Raw genomic sequence first — 20591 nt, forward strand, 5'->3', positions numbered from 1 at the left:
GATCAACAGTGCTTTAACACTTATTTTGACACAAGTACGGTAAACACACCATATGGTGGTTATTAATTTTTTGCAGGTGCAGTTTCGAAAATCCATGTAGCCTACTGGTAATAGGCTATTTTATCTTAGTACGCATTCAGAACAGAATGAAGAAGTGTTTTATTTGTTACTAAACTTATGTTCAGCAAACAAACGTTTCAAAAACTATAGGCCTACTGTCTTCATATTTAGTGCTAAAATAGATTTATAGCACTGATGATAATGACAGTATAGTTTTCAAAACGTTTGTTTGCTGAACATTAGTTTATTATCCACATTTTGGGCTCTTTATTTTTTGATTATAGTAACCAGGCGTTTCAGCCATTTTTCTCCTATGTTTTATAAGTTATTATACATTTTAATAACCTCCAAACAATTCTTCACAATCATTCAAAAATTTTGTATTCTTATAAAAATGGTTTATAAAAAACATATGATAGTTGCAATTGGAAAAGTTTACAGCACGATTTAAATTTAGCATTGTAAGCACATTTTAAGTCAGTTAATCCGTTTGTTAGTATAGTACATAAAGCTGCTCCCATACGTGATACCAAGAATTGGTGTAGTATTATAGCGTGCCTTCGACACTGATGAAGGCGTGATTCGTTCCGTTCTTTCAGTTGGCTTTCCTTCAAAGTCTATCCTAACTTAAATTATTACGCCCTGATGGGTATCACTAGAATGTTACATCCAGCTTGAACCAATGTGGAAGCAGGATAACATCAATGAAAAGCAGGTGTATTATAGCCTCCGCCAGTGCTTTTAGGCCTTTAAAACAACGATACGCACTTTTTTTATTTCGCAAAAATTGTCTCCGCACAAACTTAAAATAGTAAGTTTGCAGCTAGGTTATTTGTTTTCTGTGTTGGTGGAATAACAATGTAAGGCAGGGCTATTCAACTGGCGGACCGCGGTCCAAATCCGGACCTTCTGGGTGTTGAAGGTGGACCTCGGGCTTCTTGAAGAATAACCTCATTGCCACATTTCAGGGCCTCTTTAGACAGAAAGCAAATTTTTGTGATTATCCAAGGAGCTGGGGTCTTCTGCCCCAGACCCCCAACGCTTTGCCGTCTTCTTTGATGTGCGATCCACACAGCTGCACTACAATAAAACACTATACATTTTTTCCTTTTTTACTTCGTTGTTTGTGTCAGACAAAAATCCAAGTCGGGTTACATACTACCTGAAAAGTGTTTAGGTGCTCGTAGGCTACTGGTTGTTTAATTTTCGTGGTTGCATATCAAATATTCACCGGACCGCAAAAATAGTCAACTTGTCAAAATGGACCTTTGCTAACATTAGTTGAGTAGGACTGATGTGAGGGTTTATTAAATAAAATCGTGCAACTAAGCTGATTTTTAAGTAGAAAGCAGTTGTAATGGATTGATCTGAATTTAACTTTGATTTACTTTACTCTCTACTGCTTTCAGTAAGTATAGGCCTTACAATTTAAGAAACGTGAAATAAATTTTGTTTTAGTAACAACAACAACCGGCACAATAGCTTAGTGGCTTGAGTGTTCGCCTCTGTGTCGGTCGATGAGGGTTTGATTCCCCACCTGGTTATACCAAAGATCTTTCAAACAACCGCTGAGCACTCTCAGCGTCGGGATAAGCCTGTTACACTACGGGCTGTGCAAATTGCCATCAGTCAACTAAAAACACCGAAAATTGATTGCAATTCAAGAGCTCTCAACTTTAGAGCCTGGGAAGGCGTCCAAATTGCTCAACAAAAAACAACGAAAATTATTGCCTAATGATAATCAGTTTTGTTATGAGAATACCATTAGGAGAATCAGCATTTTTTATTCAACCATCCAAGTATATTAATGACTACTGAAAATTTCATACTAGTTAGCAAATTTTAGTGCACTAAATCTCCTTTGAGTCAAGTAGCTAGTGGAGCTTGCATAAGAACTTTAAGCTTAGGCTTTTTGAACTTAAACCACTTGGTTTTTTGAAAATCTATCAAGAGCTCCAGTCAAAAATTCAGTGTGTTTTTCATGAATCATTCGCCTTGGAAACGTATTGCAAAACAGCCCAACGCTCTTTTCTTGTGTAAACTCGAACAAGTAGCCCAATTCTGAATTATAAAACCGCAACCAAAAAGCAAAACTAGCCAAACAACTCGAGATTGCTGTTTCATCCCATTTTTGAATCAAACTAGCTTAATTCCGTGGGAAAACTGCAGAACTGGCAACTCTATAATGAAGCCAGTAAAAACTGAACGAGCATGGGACAATCAAACACGTGGCTATTGCTTTTAATAAGGCTTGTTTGAATTATTACACATCACAAACGAAAAGTAAAAATCATGGACGATTTTCATCCGCCTCATTCGCACCACGTTTGTCATGCGTATTACAATATTTTTCATGCGCGCGAAAAGCACTGGCCTACGATATTTCATCCTACCGAAAATTGTTTGATGGCAAGTCATATTATCTAAAGTAGTAGGAAAGTTTTCTCCCATTCCGTTCCCATGGCCGCTTCTATTCCAATCTGTACAAGTGGAGTTTGTCTCTCTCATAGATCTATGCGAGCCAGCATGCAAATGCGGCAGGAGAAACTAACTGCTGACAATGTCGTTCATCACCTGTTCTGAAGTCTGAACAATTCCGTCTCACACGAAAGAAGAAGCAAAAGAAAGAAAGTTTTCTAAAGATGATAATATTTACTTTCGATACCCACGTTCCCACAATCATAACAAATGCAAGAATGTTTGCTGTGCAGAAACCTTTCCATCAAATTACTCTACAGTAGGCCTATATTCTGAGCCATAATATCAAATTATCACAACATTAAAAGGTTATTAGAGACATGAAAGTGTTCATAGAAATTAGTAAAACTTCCTTGAAAGCCAGGTGATGCAAATAAATCGTAGTTTACATAATAATTGTACAATATACGATACATTCGAAAATATCCCAGTAACTTGAATGCGTCTTGGGTAGGTCTAAATAAGCTGTGTGCTAAAATTAGGCTAGGCCTACTTACAGTACATAGTAAATGGAGCGAGAGAATTGCCAAAGATTTAGGTTCTAAAACATCAAATTACGCTTAGATCAGTTTGGAGGTGTTAATAATTTGGTGGTGGATACATACAGCTAGTTGGTATTCTTAGCAACAGTGCTGGGTGGTCTGCTTACACCAAGTCGGTACATTAGGACAAAAAAAATCATCTAAAAGTTAGCAGCAAGCAACTAAGAGCAGTGGCGGATCAAAAAATAGTGTGGGTGATCACCCCTTTAAAATACAGAAAAGTAACTTTATTCATGGTGTATTTGCAAGTTCTGATTAATGAACAACTACAATAAATAAACATCATCGTGTTTTTATTGAAGTCGTCGCCCTTGAGGTTACTTGCTGGACCCGCCCTTGACCAAGAGCATGTATTTAACACAGCAATGTTTAACCTATCATATTTGCAGAAATCTCAGTTTATTTTAACGAATGCATAATTATAAAAACACACTTTTTACAACATCAATACAACAATGCAAATAACTGAACATTTCTGGGCCAAAAAATGAATGAGGCTGTTCACCAGGCATTTAGTTCAATAACGGTTCATTTCAATTGCAGTTTGCCCTCAACCTTTCTGGTAACAAATTTTGTGATGAAGTGACGATATGCATGCCCATGGAAAGGATTCCTAGAACCACCTCTACAACGAGTGCGTAGCACTAGTTTGCAGCGATAGATATACTCTAGGCATAGCTAAATTGTTAAAGTAAAAAAGTCCGCTGTTGTATCACAGGTAGGGGGGGGATCAGGGACCAGAAGGACAAAATAAGCTTTTTCTTTAATAACTCAAATAATAAACGAACAATGTGTACCAAACAGATTTTTCATAAAGTTTCATTTTTTCACATCTTCAACATACTTTAACAATAAATTTGATGTTTAGATGTTTATTTTCAAGTTTTAAATGCCGCACTAAAGTGTCCCTCTGGTGCCTAACATAAGGGAGCAATGGGACACTGTAGAGATGCATTTAGTGCAACAAGAAAGTAGTTGCAAATAAAAAATAGAGATTTTACATTAGTTTTAATGCATGCATTTGTGCATTAGGCTACAAGGCATTGTTGCAATACTTTATATCAAAAAAACGTTGAAATAAAGAGTTTTATTGGATTGACTCAACAAAACTCTCAACTTTATAACCAAACACTACTGAAAACAAAATAGAATGCATAATGGTTTTGCTTAAATGTCCCACGACTTTTTAAAAAAGGGATTTGTCAACACGTTGTGTTATACATGTTGTATAAGTATACGATTCTACTGTCCCACAGGTCCTTGATCAAAATGTCCCACTGATGCCTGAACGCTATTTTGAAATATTTTTGCCTCTCAGATCAAAACTTCAAAAAAATTAACTTTACAGTTTTTGCTTTATGGAAGTACAAGTTATTAGGACTAACTCAATCTAAAAACTACTTCGAACTAAGTCCTCGTTAGATCAAAAGCACAAAAGAAATCTGACCACTCATGTTTGCTTCAACACGTGAAAAAACTTTTTTGATGTCATACTTGAACTCAGTGGCGTAGCTAAGGAATGCTAGGGAATGTGCCGCCCGGGGCGGATTCAGATTTTGCCGCCCCTTCAAGAAAAAGCATGTGAAAATGAAATGCGTTTTTTTATCAGATTATAATCAAAATCAAAAATCGTAGTCTGAAAATGCCGCCCCCAGACGTGCCGCCCGGGGCGGTCCGCCCCCCAGCCCCCACCCCCCTAGCTGCGCCACTGCTTGAACTACAAAATTTTGCCATCAAACTACGTCAAACGACGTTGACCAGTATCTCGCTTCCACATGCAAAAAGTTCAGTCATATACGCTCACCACGGTTCAAGAAAACAAATTGTGTCCCACTGTTAAAGCGTCGTCCCACTAGTCACCAATCTTTCGTATATCGAAATGTGATTGGAAGACGCGAGTGCAGGGTCTCGCATGGTAGGCTACTAACTATTATATGTCTATTGTCTACTTGACGATAAGTCAGTGTTGCCAAGCATTCAAACCTTGTCCAAAATAAATTAATTGCACTGTCAATGACCGGCTATTGTTTTTGAAAGTGTAACTCCTGTGATATCATTGAGTTCTCAAAGATTAAGTACTGAGAGCAGAAAAGAGAGCTTTTGCTGATAACCGAAAGCTCTTGTCTTTTAGGCTGTAGATAATGATGTTGACAAAGCTGCAATAAAAACATATGATTAAACGTTAGGAAAAGATATGTTTATCAACAAGCATATTGCATTGTAGCATTTTGATGCTAATAAATATTTTTCTGTCAAGTCTTAGAATTTGCAACATTTTGTCCCAATGATTATTTTTTCAAGCTTTTTATTTCAATAATATTTACTTAAAGGCATTCGCATATCTTTGCACAGCCAAATTGAAGCTTGGAGCACACATAAATAAACATGGCTTGAATTTTCTTATGTGGACTTATACTTTGGGGAATGATTAATCATTTAAGACGTTTTCGTCAGAAGCTGGTCGCACCATGCATTATCGTGAATATTGTATAAAAAGTATTACTATCACCATTTTTCAAAAAATGACATCTTTCCAACTTATCAATCAAGCTATCAAGCTTTATGTTATTGTTTATTTATCCAATAAATATCCTACATTTTGTTTTATTCTGTATTCCTTTTTGAAAGAATTTGGGATCCAAATCAAAAGAACAGTCAAAACTGCTTTGCATGTTACCTCAGATTTTCGTGGCAAATGGCCCTACAGCTAAAACGCATATTCTCATTTTCTCGGCCCAAAAGATTAAAGTGATAAAGGCCGAATGGCATAGTTTTAGCAAATATCTGTCCAACACTGTTTGTTTCTAATCAAGCTCTGACAGGTTTCCACTTACTTGTTGGACATGCTGAGGTAGATGCAAATGAGATATGGAGTGGAGTAGGTGGAGCAGTCCAGTTGGTTTGCATATAACAATGCTGTGACTATAAGGATAGGAACTGAAGAATAAAACATAAAAAACATTTTAATTCAAAGAACACAAAGATAATTGAAAACTACGACGAGAAGTTAAAAATCATGGCTCTTACAAATGACTTTTAATAGAGTAGCTAATGCATGCTTTTTCTCGCAGTATTGCGTGCATCAACATGAAGATCCAGACAGCAATTTAACCGTTTTAACATTGATTCAACGTCTGCACAGTGGCGTAGCCAGGAAAAAAAATTGGGGGGGGGGGGGGGGCAAATATTTGCTGAATTGAAGAGAACGACAAAGTGTTTGATTTAAGACATCGCCACCTGATGTGCCGGGGGCATGCTCCCCCGGAAAATTTTTGCAAAATTACACTTAAATAATGGATTATAGCGCTTTCTGGAAACACTTTTAGGGTAATACTTTTATGAAATTTATTAGCAGATAAACAGCTATTAACTTATTAAAGGTAGCTCTTACACACGAACGGGCAAAATCTGCGGCTAAAATTAGAGAACACCAAAAACGCAGCTACACAAAAACCCAACAGAGTAAGCCATTCTGAAATTGCTTCCACAAATTAGTTAAAAGAAACTTAAATCGAGTAAATTTTGCGCGGTTTACGATTTGCAAAATTTATTGGTTTCTTTCTGTGTGTCTAAAACAAGTCCTTGGGGTGTTAACAGCCAGATGTCTTGGAAAACGTTATAAACTTCTACAAATTTTATTATATTTTCAACAAAGGGCTCAACTTCGGAATCCAAACTTTGAAAACTTGGGAGGGGGCCATGGCCCCTTTTGCCCCTCCCTCTGGCTACGCCTATACGTCTGCAGACAAGAAAGAAATCCAACATTGGTGATGATACTGTTTTTTTTTATCAGTATTAAATGCGTGCTCAGTTAGTATTGGACCTCTTTGGTAGAGAGGATGTGCTTTCTGCAAGTGCTTAGGCTTAGAATAAGAGAGAATAGTGAAACTACATTTTTTTTAAAACTTTGTCTTGCAACCCATTTCCAGTGAAGACTTCACTTTCTTCGTGGGTAAAGACACAAATTGATCTTCACTTCTACTTGTAACATCTTTCCCATTGTACATATAGCTGATAAAAGTTAGCTATTAGATGTTGGATTCGCAATGGGCAAGAAAAATCTGAAACACCATGACGTTACAAGCTTAATAAAGAGCTTACTTAAAGTAATTGTGAATCCTACCACCATTGTTCCAACCGTAACAAATGCAGTTTTGTTTCTTCGAATCAGGTTTTTCTGACTATCCTTACTGTAACGACTCGTTTCGCTCAACGACCGAGTTTTATTTCTTTGCTCCTTGCAGACAAGAATGCCACAAGCCAAGGTCGCCGCAGCCTAGAAAATACAACATTTGAAAGAGCAAGCAGGTATAACTTTTTAGCAAAATTTGAAACAATCACTATAATGCACGTTTAGCTGCAACAATACCCAGTTGAGGTCTATGATACAAGCTCTGACAATAACTAATTTACATTTATAGTTGAAAATGTAGCTTATACAAAGTGACTGAGAATATTTTCTATTCAAATTGACATAAACATATTGTGAGAAAACTAGTCTTTTTGATAAAATGATTAAAACACTATCTTTGAAACATTCAAAAATCTATGCGTTATTAAATGCAATAAGTGCTCACTTTTGATGAGGACAATTTATTGAAGTAGTTCACCAAATTAAAATTTTGTAAGCTTACATCAATCATGACAATTTACACATGTAACGGCGTCAAACATCATAAAAGCGAGGTCATTGAGTTTGTGATTTCTATATTTAGCCTTGCATGTCTCACAGAAAAAAATGTTTAAGACAAATTGACATTGCAAGGTTAGTTTCAAATCTCTCACTGTTAAAAAAAAAGTAGGCTACAAGATTTTTCTAGTTTCTCAGACAGCCCACCAATGACATAGGCTATATACATAAATATTCAATGACTCACACATTGAGAAAGAAAAGTGATTAGATTTTGCATCCTTGCATAATCTTTGTTTACATTTTTTGTACCGACGATAAACGTTTGATTGAAGTTTTGTAGGTTTGATTTCACGACAGTCGACACATTGCATGGGTGCAATGAATTTACACTGATGGTGACATGTTGTAAGCTTCACACAATTGAAAAAAGTTACATATTTAGTTCGATTTTAAAATCAGCAACTAAAGTCCCAACTCTAAACAATAAAAGCGTGCAGTACTCGAAATGGCCACGATTAACGAAACCAAACTGCGTTTGCTTGTTTTTTCATACAATGCGTCACATACAGTTTCAAAACTGTGGTACCAGTTTATCACAAAAAATATTTTTGTAATGGTGATTTCGAAAAGACGCAAACCCTATTTTTGTTAAGAAAAGTTAGACGGAGTCTAAGGTGAATCGTGAATCTGGGGTGGTAAAAGGATAGACCCTCGGCCCCAGAAGCTCAGACGACGACGACGAGACGGAGTCTACGAAAGCGACGAAAAGAAGAACAAATGAAATTGGGTAGAGAGGTAACTCTTTTAAACCATAAACAGACAATGGTTCAGTAGTCTGTTGTAGTCTGTAGTCTGTTGTACAGTAGTCTGTTGTCTGTTTATGGTTTAAATGAAATTGGATTTACAAAGCTTATTGTACTCAGCAATCGATTAGTTTAGTTTTTTTTTATATAATCTTTTTGTACAGTAGTCTGTTCTCAGTACATTCAAAGCACAACTTCACAACAAAGAAACTTGCAGGTTCATTGCCTCCAACCCTTGACGAGTGGAAGGAACTTAATGATGATGATAATGACAGCAGTCCCAGCTTATTAAGCCCACCTCGGGGCCAAACAATTTTGGGTTTATGAAGCAGTCCGGACCGGACCAAATTAGGCTGAACAAGCGGGTGGACCTATTAACCGTGAGCTTAATAATCGGGGACTACAGTATTATATTTGATTGTATCATACTAAAAAGGTTAAAAGTTATTGCTTTTAGAGTGCTCATGCACGCATGAAACTTACCATGTACTTTAATGCTTACCGTAATCAAATATGGAATGGCAAATAAAAAGATCACCAATGAAATGGCCAAAGAATAGTCTGGTGTTTGTGAAAAGTCTCGGACAACAGGCAAGTAAAGAAAAGCAGGAACGACATAACTAAAAGTAAAATCTTTTGGAAACCAAGCTGTTAAAATAACATTACATAATTATACAGTAGTATCAACTACATACAGTGGGACACCGTTTCCGCCTTTAAGCCTTCTCAGTGCTGTAGGTACACTATAGGCATGGCCACGAAGGTATATACCCCTGGTGGAGATTTTCCATTTGTGGTTAGGCTATGTTGTAAAACAATTTTAGCGGATTTATTTATCTAAAGATTGGCTATAGATTGGCTAAAGATTGGAATTTTGTGTTTAGGCCTATACGTTATCTTAAAAATGTTTTTTTTTGGTGCATATGTTGAAGCGCGGGAACGTTTTAATTTTTTATTTTTTTCTCTTGTATTGTAAATGGCAAAATCGTCATTTCCGTTGGGTGGCAATTGGCTAGTAGACTGTATGGTCGTCTCGTTGTCTCCCTGTCGGTATAACTTTTGCATTGTGTATATTACTTGCATATTTCTAACATATACTATGTTCCTGTTACTGACGAATAAAACATTGACTGATTGATAATGGTCTTGAAATTTCAAGACTTAAAAAATGTATTAAAGCCTGTAATAACATACACAGCAAGTTAATTAATTCACAAAACAGAGAGGGTCGTGTTTATAAATATAAATTTTCAGAAGTAATAACTGGAAGGCAACATACTGCTTTAAAAGTTTTAAAAACATTGTTAAGTTAAAAACAAGGTTATTTTCATTTGCATAGGATGGATTACATGTTTGCCTTCTAGGCCTACAAAAGCATGCACAAGATAAACAAAACACGTAGCGACCACTAGTAATATCACTGTTTGGTGCAAGAGCAGCTAGAAAAAAAATCAAAACTTTAAAGAAAAACTCTTGACCTAGTCAGAGCGCGCAGATTCTAAGTTATATAATATTCTGTATACGGTACCTAAATGGAAAAAAAGTATCAAAAATTGTCCACGTGAAAGTACCATATTATGCGTATCAATCGAGCTATAGCTCAACTTACCAGGAAGTGTTGCAGATACAATGGCAAGAAGCCAAATGACTCCAATACCGTTGTATACAGTGGACTTCCCTTGCCGTTTAAACATTAAAGGCTTTTTTACTGCATACAATCTTTGCATACTGATGTATAGCAGATGGTACACAGAAGATGTATAACCAAACATGTAAAAAGTTGCCCCAATGAATGCTGAAGCTGAACCGCGGAGTGCCAGCTGCTGTTTGTTCAGTTCCAAAGCTGTTAAGTTCATTGACCAACTGTAGCTGTACACAGAAATGACCATTACTTGAATTCCTAAAGAATGAAAAAAAAAATGATTAAAGCAATCCTTGTTTATTCATTGGCTAAATTATAATGTAAGGTCAAGCTATCGTTCTTAACTTAGTAAAAAATTTAAAGTAGCATACAGATTACAGAGCGTAGGCTTAATTTTTATGTAGCGAAAGTTTCTCGCTTGTTCTTTATGTGTTTTTGAAATTTTGCAACAAACTTCAAGATCTGGCAATTCAAGAAACAGACACCAAATCTTATTGGGGATTGTCGATTCATTGAATCAATTGTAAACTATAAACAGGCATAGCTGGGCAATGGCACAACATTTAACATTATCAGAAACAAAACATAAAATAAAGCGAACGTTTTCGGCTTCATATATAACCCTTTTCAAGCCTAAAAGGAAATATTACATTGTATAAGAAGTAGGCTACTTAAGAAAGATACAGTACATTATAACAAAAATATGGTCTGATCAAAACAATCGAAAAAAGTGCTTATCTTGCTTACTTAAAATGAAAACTGGATTACGCAGCACCACGGGTCTAATATTGGAAAGTCGAAAAATTAATTCCTCAGAGAGGAAATGTCCAAACGTATTACGCAAAATGGATAGAGACCCAACACGGCAATTGTGAACTAGGAATCAAAATGGTATTATAGTTGAATCATAGGGTTTTTGTGCTGTGATTGCTGAGATATAACTTACTCCTCAAAGAAAATAAATATCTCAAAAAATTTCAAGAAATATGACGCATTTCCAAAGAAAAACATCAGAAATTTTTATTATGGTCATGAATTGTCTGTTTTTAGCGGTTTAGTTGTCCCTTTTGAGTTACGATGAAGTATTTTCTGGATTTGCAAACTACCACACGATGCAGGCTACAAGACACGAGTGATTATATGAATGTTATTACAATATTCCATTGTGCTTACTGCGTGGCAAGCTACAAAGTACTAATTAAAGAAATATCTTTCCACTTGGCTATAACGTATCATTTTAAGCCATCCAGTCACCATGTTAATTACATTACTTTCTATATAGATCTAATCAAATGGTCACACGCACATTTATTGTAAAATTCATATTTTACACATTATATACAATTATTTTTTATTTTGCTTTAGTCCCACCTGATATAAAATCAGCCAAAGCAAGGGAACTTCTTAAAATGTCCAGCTTCTTCAGCTTTCCAGTGCGACGGCGGTGCACGCCTACAGCTAAAACAATCGAATTTCCAATGAGGGTTGCCATACCGAGACACAATAACCAAATTAAGAACGAAACAGCTGCAAATGTCCCACATTGATTGCATGACCTTATAGTTATGTTCAAGCAAGAACTGTAAGCAGAACTCTTGCAAAATCCAATAAAGCCACACAGTTCCGTATTGCTCAGAAGTAGAGCAGATGAACGGTTGGAAACAGAATAAGCCATTTGTGCATCTTGTCGTATGCTCCGATCACGTGGAAATTGAGCTTGCGATCCACCAGAATTTTCTTCTTCCGAATAGTACATTCCTGAATAATCATGTGAGCCGACATACTCATACACGTACACAGTGTTTGTGGTAGGTAATATATGGTACGTAGTGTCTGACGCCAAGCCGTTTGAAGATGTTTTCAATTGTTTCATTGCTGTCAGAGTTCATTTAAAGCCTAAAAACTTTTATTTACTTATTTTACCTGCAGATAATACATGCCAATAACAACACTTCAACAATCGGAAAACTTGACTATGCCAATCTCGGTAACCGGCCCTGCGTCAAAAGCTTCTACAAGTATGCAAACTACCAAGAATAATTAATCTATCAAGGCTTTGTCAGTCTGTCAGAATAAAGATTTAAAACCAAACCAATAGCCACTTATCACATAAAAAATATCACTTCCTACCCAAAAACATGAAAATAGAAAAATAAAAATCGATATATTTTGATCTGAAAAACAAAAGCAATCAAAGACAATAAATCGGAAACACTTTTTCTTCAGAGGAATTTACAAAAATATGTAATCAACGGTTATATAGAGGACGGAAAGCGAAAAAAGAAAAAGATTAAAATGTTAGATTTCGCCACAGAAGAGACAAGTCACGCCTACGTAAATAACTGACTGACTGAACCTGACAATGGGAATCTGCTATCTAAGCCACGCCAGTCTTTTTAATTTTGTCTCAAACTGTTTTGTTTAATTTAAACATGGATTTAAGAGTTTTGTCCCGTACAAAATCGTTCGAAATTTGCATGGTATGCGATATAAAAGTAATCATATTTAAATCGTTTATTTACAATTGTAAATACGTTTTGGATTAATTTTTTTCTTGCTTTTATTCAAACGTCAATAAATGCTTTGAAAATTTTGTACTGCAGCCTACCTATGTAGCCTACGTTATTCAATCTTAAGATGCGCTTGGGTTCATCGTCTTGATGCAAAACGTTAGTAAAGGAATAAAACAAACGACTAGTACGTTTTTGCGTTCTTGTTTATCAAATAAACTTTGCACCTATTTCTGGAAAAAAATCGATTAATAGCAATTCTAAATTTCAAAACATTTCAAGCCAGTAATGCCTGATCAAAAATGATAAACTGGCCCCTTGAGATGTGTTTACTGTCATCCATTGAAGGTCTCATTTTTTTAGTGTTTAAGTAGTCATTTAATACATTTCTTCCAATGCTACAGTACATAAAGTCTAGCAGGTTGCTTTCTTAAGTTGAACGTAGCCATTATCCTTATTTTACCAAAATAACCTGCCGACTGCAAAATATTTTTTTTTTACAAAACGGTCTACCGAGTGCGCTATCTATTAAAGCAAGCAACTAAAAACGTGTTGCAGCACGAATAAATTATAAATAGCTTGAAACAATCACGCAGGTTTTCTTGAATTTTGACAGAATCAAAATAAAAAAGCAATGATTGTAAGCTTTCTTATTCGCACTCAGACCAGCTCAGTGGCCGAGTGGTTTCGTCTTCGGCTCTGGTGCTGGTAGATCTGAGATCGATTCCAGGTCGGGTCAAACCGAAGACTTTAAAAAATTGTGTTCTATCCTGCATAGCGCAGTGAGTCGGGTAATAAAGTGACAACATCGTAAACCTGATATAAATTAAAAGTGAGCTCTGTCGCTAAAAGACCTTTGCTGTAGTAGAGCGACAATAAATAAAACCATAACATTATTATTATTCGCACTCAACACAAACTCGATTTCAACCTCCACTGATAGGCCAGAGTAAAAGCGAATAAATACAACATGTTGCTATCGATTCAATCGTAAACGAAGTAAAGGAAAGTGGTACAATGGTATCCGTTTAATTTTGACCTTTCAATGCAATCTAACTTTATTTATTCTACGTTTGTTTTCCTGTATCTTTCGAAATAAAATATTTAATAGCCTTTATGAACCGGTACATTTGTCCTCTGCAGTTGTAGCGACTTATTACAAATTTTGCATCTGTTTATTGCAGGAAGTAGCAAATGCTAACGGGGGATGCTAACAAAGAATCAAATGAATTTAGTTTTCTGCTGGTGTACGTGGCAATACCATCAGTGTTTAAAATCATTTCCTAACTTGAGCTTCTTTCTCTTATTCAGCAACAATTTGAATAAAGCAAAAAAAATGTTTGGTTTAAAGGACCCTTTTTTATCGTGCATCCAACGCCTCAAATTTGCAACTGAAGTTTTATGAACGTGCGATTAGGAGAACGTGTTCGTGATTGACGTTTTATCTGTCTGTGCCAACATTTATCAACCTATATCAATTTTTGATGAGAAATCTCATCACGTTACTTCCAATCCTGATTTAAATGCATCTTTGCTTAAAAGCAAAATAAAAAATAAAAAAAGTGTTTGTGAATACCTAATTTCCTTTGACATCTTGGTCGACGGAAGAGTCAAGACTTGTAACGGATGTGCGCATTGTGAGGATGTTACAAGGGCACTTGTAAATTAGGAAAACTTGCATGCAACAGCTATGCAGTTGCGATCACGTCAGTCACCTTTTGATAAATTGAACAAAACTCCAAAACTTTAAGTTTCTTCCAAAGTTGGATGTGAAACTATACACAGCTAGAAGAAGTTGCATTCGATTGAGTGCCTTATTTTAATTTTGTTCAATTGCAAAGCAACTGCTCGGTTTTTTTTTGAGAGATTTATGTCATCATTCTTTTTTGCCCGTGGTGGAAATCATGTTTTAGTTCTCAGATCATCGAGTTCAAAACGTTCAAATCCAAAAGATTATGGCTTCGTCTGTCAAAGTTGATTAACTCATGTAGGGCTGCAACAACGCCAGAGTTTTGCCACTACCCCGAATTTAAAGCTGCAGTAAAATGTTAACATCAACTTCTCTTTTCTCCGTGAAATGGAGAGTCACTGCATTGTGTATACTTATTCCAAAAACAAATCTTTTTATGAATAAAGCATAAATTGCTGTGTGAAAGCAGATAAATTTTATGGCGTGGTTGATGGAATTGTTTTATTCGTAAAAGTGAACGCGCAAGCAAATGGTTCAAAAGTGAAAAAGTACGATACGGTTGATAGCCCAAACAATAAAACTTTGTTGCAACAGTAAAGCCAAAACAATATGATTTTTTCCGTCAGGGCTTTACTAAAGCCTTTATCAATGTTTGTGTGCTGAGATAACATATCAGCAATGTATTGTCAAGTCAGTAATTTTTTACATTATGTCACCAATGCCATACAAGAATAATGGTGCAAGGTAATCTTATCCACCTGATAAATGGCCAACAACTTTCAACCTGTTGTGTTTCATCGGTGACGGACCCAAAAGCAGGAGGCCGCCCTCTCAAACTTTAAGAAAGTATTTTTTCACTGTGTGATTGCAAGGCTGGAATCTGGCGTATTGTTTGCACAAGTGATTTCATCATTCATTGTTGTATCACAGCAGGATTGCAAAATCCAAGCACTTATTTATCTGTTTTGTCGGTGGCATCGATTTAGTGCTGTGGTGTTTCGTTTATAAAAAGAAAAGATCAATCTGTTGTAAATATTACTGAAATCACCTCCTTCACTAGCGTTACTAGCAGGATACTTTCAACTTCTGCTTAACTCATCTGTAAATACGAATGTTATCTTTTTTATATAAATAAAGACAATGTGTTCTGCTGTTTTTTAGTCTTGCCTGAGAGCGATTCGCAAATTGCTACTTTCATGACAAAAACATTAAAACACTTTTTTTATCTTTTCTGATGCACTAACATTTTTTAAATTGTTATTCCTCTCAAATGCTGAATATAAAAATTGATTTTCCATTTGTCACTGTTTAGTGCTCTTTATCTGTTGAAGAAATACGTCCAAGATTGAAAATTAAAAATTATTAATTTATGAAGATACTATTTTTAGAACCTTTGCTTAGAATAGCTGACCAACATTAATAAAAACATTATTCCAAAAAAAAAACGCATATAGTATTGTCAATTCTAACGGTATTGCTGCGGTTGGCGCTATTGCGATCTACAGATAATAAAACATTTATGTAGTTTGTGGTCATGTAAACATGAAAATGCAAGTTGTCATTTGCGGACGTAGGATTTCTTAAAACACTCAAACAAGTTAATGTTTTCAAGTGAAAATCTGTTGAGGCAAAGCAGAGATAAAATGTAGGCTACATTTGGAATATATAGCATGCTGTGGTAACTTTTGATTCTGTAAACATCAAGGCTCTCCACGAAACACTGGGCTACACAAAAATAAAAGTACACTTTTAGTTAAACTTTTAGCAAATTTTTGCCGTGGCGAACACTTTTTGATGTCTTCGAAGTGGCCGTGGACTCCTAACAAATTTGCATTAGAAATTGTGATAAATCGCATCTTCGAAAGAAAACAAATGTTTTATAAGTTTTTAAACGATACACTTGGTAGAATTTTCTGAAGTCGCGACGCATTTATGACAATCCATGACATTGTCGAAGTTATGGTATCCAGTGGTTCTCAACCTTTTTGACCCACGGACTATTCTCAAGCTCGCCTATATATCCGCAGACTCAAGCTATATATTAACGAAAAATAGTTTTTTTGATTTCTATCTAAGAGAGTTTAATACGGTATCAACGAAAAAAGCAAGCACTGTTTTTCACTCAACACACACTCAATGAGAGCCTTGTCCTTGAACTTGCTTGACAAGTTTATCGAATTCCGGAATTATGGTTGTTAGTGCACATCTGATGTCATCTTCCGGTTGAAGTCTATTGCGATACTTCGTTTTGATCATCGTCAGAGTTGAAAAACCAGATTCACACAGGTATGTGGTTGGAAATGGCAAAAGAGCTGTTGCAGCTTGCTTGCAAAGATCTGAAAGACTATGCTCCATCGACTGCACATTTGCCCAAAATTGAGTCAAAGAAGCCTTTTTAAACTTGTCTTTCCACATCTGTCGGCTTTGCAATTCAAGCAACTGTTCAGCAATGCAGTCCACATCTGAATGAAGTTCTAGCGCTGACACTTGAAAAGGATTCCGAACCCAATTAAAGATCCTGCAATAATCGTTGGAAGGAATATAACGATCCAATTCAGAAAGAAATGTGTTGAGGTGCTCAAGAAAGATGGGAAGAATGACGCCAAAATTGATATCTTTCTCTTCCACAAATAAGTTCAATCCTGAGAAAGCAGCTAACCTCCCACTTTTCATTCGATGCATCCACAGCTTTATTTTACGTTTGAATGCATCAATACTTTCCAAAACCTCAAAAGATAGTTTCTCTTTTCCTTGCATAGAACTATTCAGTTGGCTTACATGGCTGAAAACATCGGCCAAAAATAGCAACTTCGCAATCCATTCATCATCACGAAAGCGATCAGCAAGTTCATGATTTTGCTCTTTTAAAAAAGCATGGGTTTCCTCTTTAAGAGTAGCCACTCTCTCAAGCACCTTTCCTCGTGACAACCAACGAAAAGTTGAATGGAACAGAAGCCCACTGAGTTCCGCTCCCATTTCGTCAAACAAAGCACGAAATAAGCGAGTGTTCAAAGGACGAAATTTAATATAATTTACCACAGATACAAACTCTTTGAAACTATGGCAAGATTTTCTTGCATTTCTTTTGTTGCCAAATTTTTTCTGTGGAGAAGACAATGAACAACCGAAATGTTATTGTTTTTCTTTTTCACAAAACTCATGAAGCCTTTCTTACTTCCCATCATGGCTGGAGCACCATCAGCACAAACAGACACGCAATTAGACCACTCAAGCTGATGTTCTTCAAAGAAGTAATCCACTTTCTTGAATATTTCTTCTCCTGTGGTATTTTTAGCAAGTGGACGGCAAAACAGAAACTGCTTAACGAAATCATTTGTGTCAAAATATCGCACAAACACCACGAGCTGTGCATCACTTCCGATATCGGTTGTCTCATCCAGTTGCAAACTAAATCTTTCACAGCGTCTTATGGCAGCGATTGTTTGTTGCAGAACATTTCTTGAGGGTTCTTCGATACGCCGCTTCATGGTTGGTGTCGTTTGACAAAGGAACCATTTCCAGTTTGTTAGCAACAGCATCACCACACATTATCCTGGCCATTTCAACAGATGCTGGTTTAATCAAATTTTCTCCAGCTGTGTGAGGTGCTTTTGCACAAGCGATTTTCCATGCAACCGCAAAAGAAGCACGCACTGCATGACTGTGAGAATATACTATTCCTCCCCAAGCAGTTGGGCGATCAATGCGACTTCGCTTCACCTGATGCCCCTTTTCTTTAAATACTTCAAGAGATTTGTTAACAAAATTTCCATGGTTTGATTCTAGATGACGACGAAGTTTCGTGTCCTTTAAAGAGCTGTGAGCTAAGACTGTTAAGCACAACACACACTGCGGCCTCACTTCGCCATTCACCTCAATCGAAGTAAATCCAAGCTTCAAGTATTTATCATTATATGCAAAAACTTGTTTTCTTTTAGCCATTTTAAGTAATTCTGTCTGAGACTGTTCACCAGGCATCTAATCTAAAACTGACTTGTGTTCTCACCGGTAGAACACAGTCACTTTTTAGAATTTTAGCCAATTTATTATGATATCACAAAGATAAAGTTGGTGAAATAGGAGGATTTTACGTTTTATTTGTAATACAATATAAACTGACTATACTAGCAAAAGCAACTGTGCTCGCGGACTCATCCAGGCCCTTCCGCGGACTCATTTGAGTCCGCGGACTCGGGGTTGAGAAACATTGGTATAGACTGTATGCTGGCACTCAAAAATCAATAATGCTGATTTAAAGTTTTTCTATAAATTTTAACGAAAACTAATAAAATTTTTGTGACCTTTGCAAATAACTTTTCTATTTTTTCATTTCCAATCAATGTTTCGTTATAATCACAGTCATGACAAAACTATGAGTGCGGAGAGACTGCTGACTAACGTTTGTATTTCTAAATCAAGCGTTGATCAACAATCTGCTGTCTCAAAAGAATTAAAGTAAATATACATAACCTTATAAAAAGATTTAATTTTTTTATATCATTTTTTTAGTTAGGAAATCGAACCTTTGTGCGACGGCCTTTGAAATTTCAAACGATGCACCAAGGCATCGCAATGCGCTGTTTGAGAATCACTGTAAAACACAAATAAAGCACATCCAAATTTTAAATATTGTAATTTATCAAACATGCTGCAAATTCGGAAACATTTACAGACCTCCTGAAAGAGCTCAGCGGACCCCCAGTTACTATAACCGTTTGCCTTATTTTTATACGTGCGTGTGCTTTTTCCTGGGGCCATTGGATTCACGATAAAAATTTTCTTGAAGAAAATCGATTTTTTAGGTAGGCTACAAACGTCAGTTTTGTAAGATTTATTAGATTTTGTTAGTTAACATTTTGTTTTAGCCGTTATCGTTTTTGTTTGTTAACAATAAAGTAATTCATCATAAATATAATTTTGTACAGCAATTGCATTTTTAGCTCCAAGCCATGTATGTGTTAGGCCTAGCTGAATATGGCGGATAGGATCGGGTATGCTTGTAATACGTATGCATTGTACATTGTAACATTTTTGCGCCATCTGCATGGATACATACGGAAACTCAAAGCTAGGTGAGTGTAAATCATATTAAGCATGCACAGAAGAAGGACTGATATTTGTTTGCCCAAATTGAGATTCTGATGGCGATCTTTGAGACTACTGTATTTCACACATCCTAAATATGGATTGATTGATTGAATTTTTATCCTCGGACTGGGAAAGCTTCTTGAAGAGCTTAATCCTGGCAGTTTCGCATACTTGTAGAGGCTTTGAGTCACTGACACAGGCCCGGTCACCGAGATTGACAGAGTGAAGTTTCCGATTGTTGAAGTGTCGTTGCCAGGGAATTATTCCATCCATTAGATGCCGCTGAATGGAGAGGAGTCCTTAACGTGCGTTGCTTAAGCACACACCCCAAGCGTCGAACCAGCACCGCTTGATCTTGAAGCTTCTTCATTCCAGAAGTGACGAGCTAACCAACTGAGCTATCGGGGAGATATTGCACTTTTTGGAGCGTCCAAGTGTTTTCAATTCTGATGTAACCATACCATCATTTTTTTGTGTGGCTAAGTGTCAATTAGCCTTCTTTTCCTTTCTTCTAAGTTGGCAATTTACTGTTTTTGAATACGTGTTACAACCATCCCTTTGCGTTGTAACAACCATATCGGGTATATAAGATGGTTTTAACAAACGTGTAGTATTTCTTACAGCGATAGTTCTTAAAGCAGATAAAGCGATAAAACTCTCATTTTGTAGCATTAAGTTATGAGCAGTTGCTGTGAAGTTTTGCAAAAGATGCGCAGAAGAATTTAAAACTCATAGCGTTTAAGACAAAAAGTGTTATTTTCATACCCGGTCTCCCCTAATGCATGGGAAATCTAAGAGCAAATTGTCATCGTTTTAAACCTACGAAATGCACTCAGAAAAAGTTTATTGCAGCTGCTTTAACTGTATCACTATTATCATCTTTAAATTGTCTAATACAGGGTTTTAATGCCTCGTTGTGTTTTCCATGACCTATAGCTTGGGGTTCTCTACATTTACATTCTGGATTAGATGCTGTTATTTGCTTTCATTGCTAAGTACAGTATAGTGTGTATAGCTTACCTGGCTCCTTTTTTATTTACTATAGAGCTGAATACAGCAAAAATACAAAGATTTGTGGGGTGATTTCGAACACTCGATTTCTGGGCTTTCTACTACCCAGTTTTGAGTTCATATATTTGTAAGTA

General features: G+C 36.3%; 3 protein-coding genes across 3 annotated transcripts; all 3 read right to left on the bottom strand.

The window, feature by feature from the left end:
* Positions 1–5151: 5151 nt before the first annotated feature.
* LOC145776049 (uncharacterized) lies at positions 5152–12031 on the bottom strand. Its single transcript, XM_082587457.1, has 6 exons — positions 11530–12031; positions 10126–10416; positions 9019–9164; positions 7182–7356; positions 5915–6017; positions 5152–5236 (listed from the first exon to the last, which is right to left on the bottom strand). The coding sequence occupies exons 1-6, from the start codon at positions 12029–12031 to the stop codon at positions 5152–5154; spliced, it is 1302 nt and encodes a 433-aa protein (XP_082443583.1).
* A 4460-nt stretch (positions 12032–16491) lies between these two features.
* LOC145776050 (protein FAM200A-like) lies at positions 16492–17334 on the bottom strand. The gene has a single exon (XM_082587458.1). The coding sequence runs from the start codon at positions 17332–17334 to the stop codon at positions 16492–16494; it is 843 nt and encodes a 280-aa protein (XP_082443584.1).
* Positions 17335–17775: 441 nt separating this feature from the next.
* On the bottom strand, positions 17776–18300 carry LOC145776051 (protein FAM200B-like). The gene has a single exon (XM_082587459.1). The coding sequence runs from the start codon at positions 18298–18300 to the stop codon at positions 17776–17778; it is 525 nt and encodes a 174-aa protein (XP_082443585.1).
* Between the last annotated feature and the right edge of the window lie 2291 nt (positions 18301–20591).

This window comes from Aplidium turbinatum, chromosome 8 (assembly GCF_918807975.1).
Source record: "Aplidium turbinatum chromosome 8, kaAplTurb1.1, whole genome shotgun sequence".
Lineage (NCBI taxonomy): Eukaryota > Metazoa > Chordata > Ascidiacea > Aplousobranchia > Polyclinidae > Aplidium > Aplidium turbinatum.

Bases quoted from the DNA above. Each gene is read 5' to 3' on its own strand.
- LOC145776049 (XM_082587457.1), bottom strand. From the start codon at position 12,031: ATGAAACAATTGAAAACATCTTCAAACGGCTTGGCGTCAGACACTACG. The intron at 9,165-10,125 runs GTAAGTTGAGCT...TTATTTTAACAG, and splicing joins TGTATCTGCAACACTTCCTG to CTTGGTTTCCAAAAGATTTT. The intron at 5,237-5,914 runs GTAAGTGGAAAC...TTTTTATTGCAG, and splicing joins TACCTCAGCATGTCCAACAA to CTTTGTCAACATCATTATCT.
- LOC145776050 (XM_082587458.1), bottom strand. From the start codon at position 17,334: ATGGGAGCGGAACTCAGTGGGCTTCTGTTCCATTCAACTTTTCGTTGG.
- LOC145776051 (XM_082587459.1), bottom strand. From the start codon at position 18,300: ATGGCTAAAAGAAAACAAGTTTTTGCATATAATGATAAATACTTGAAG.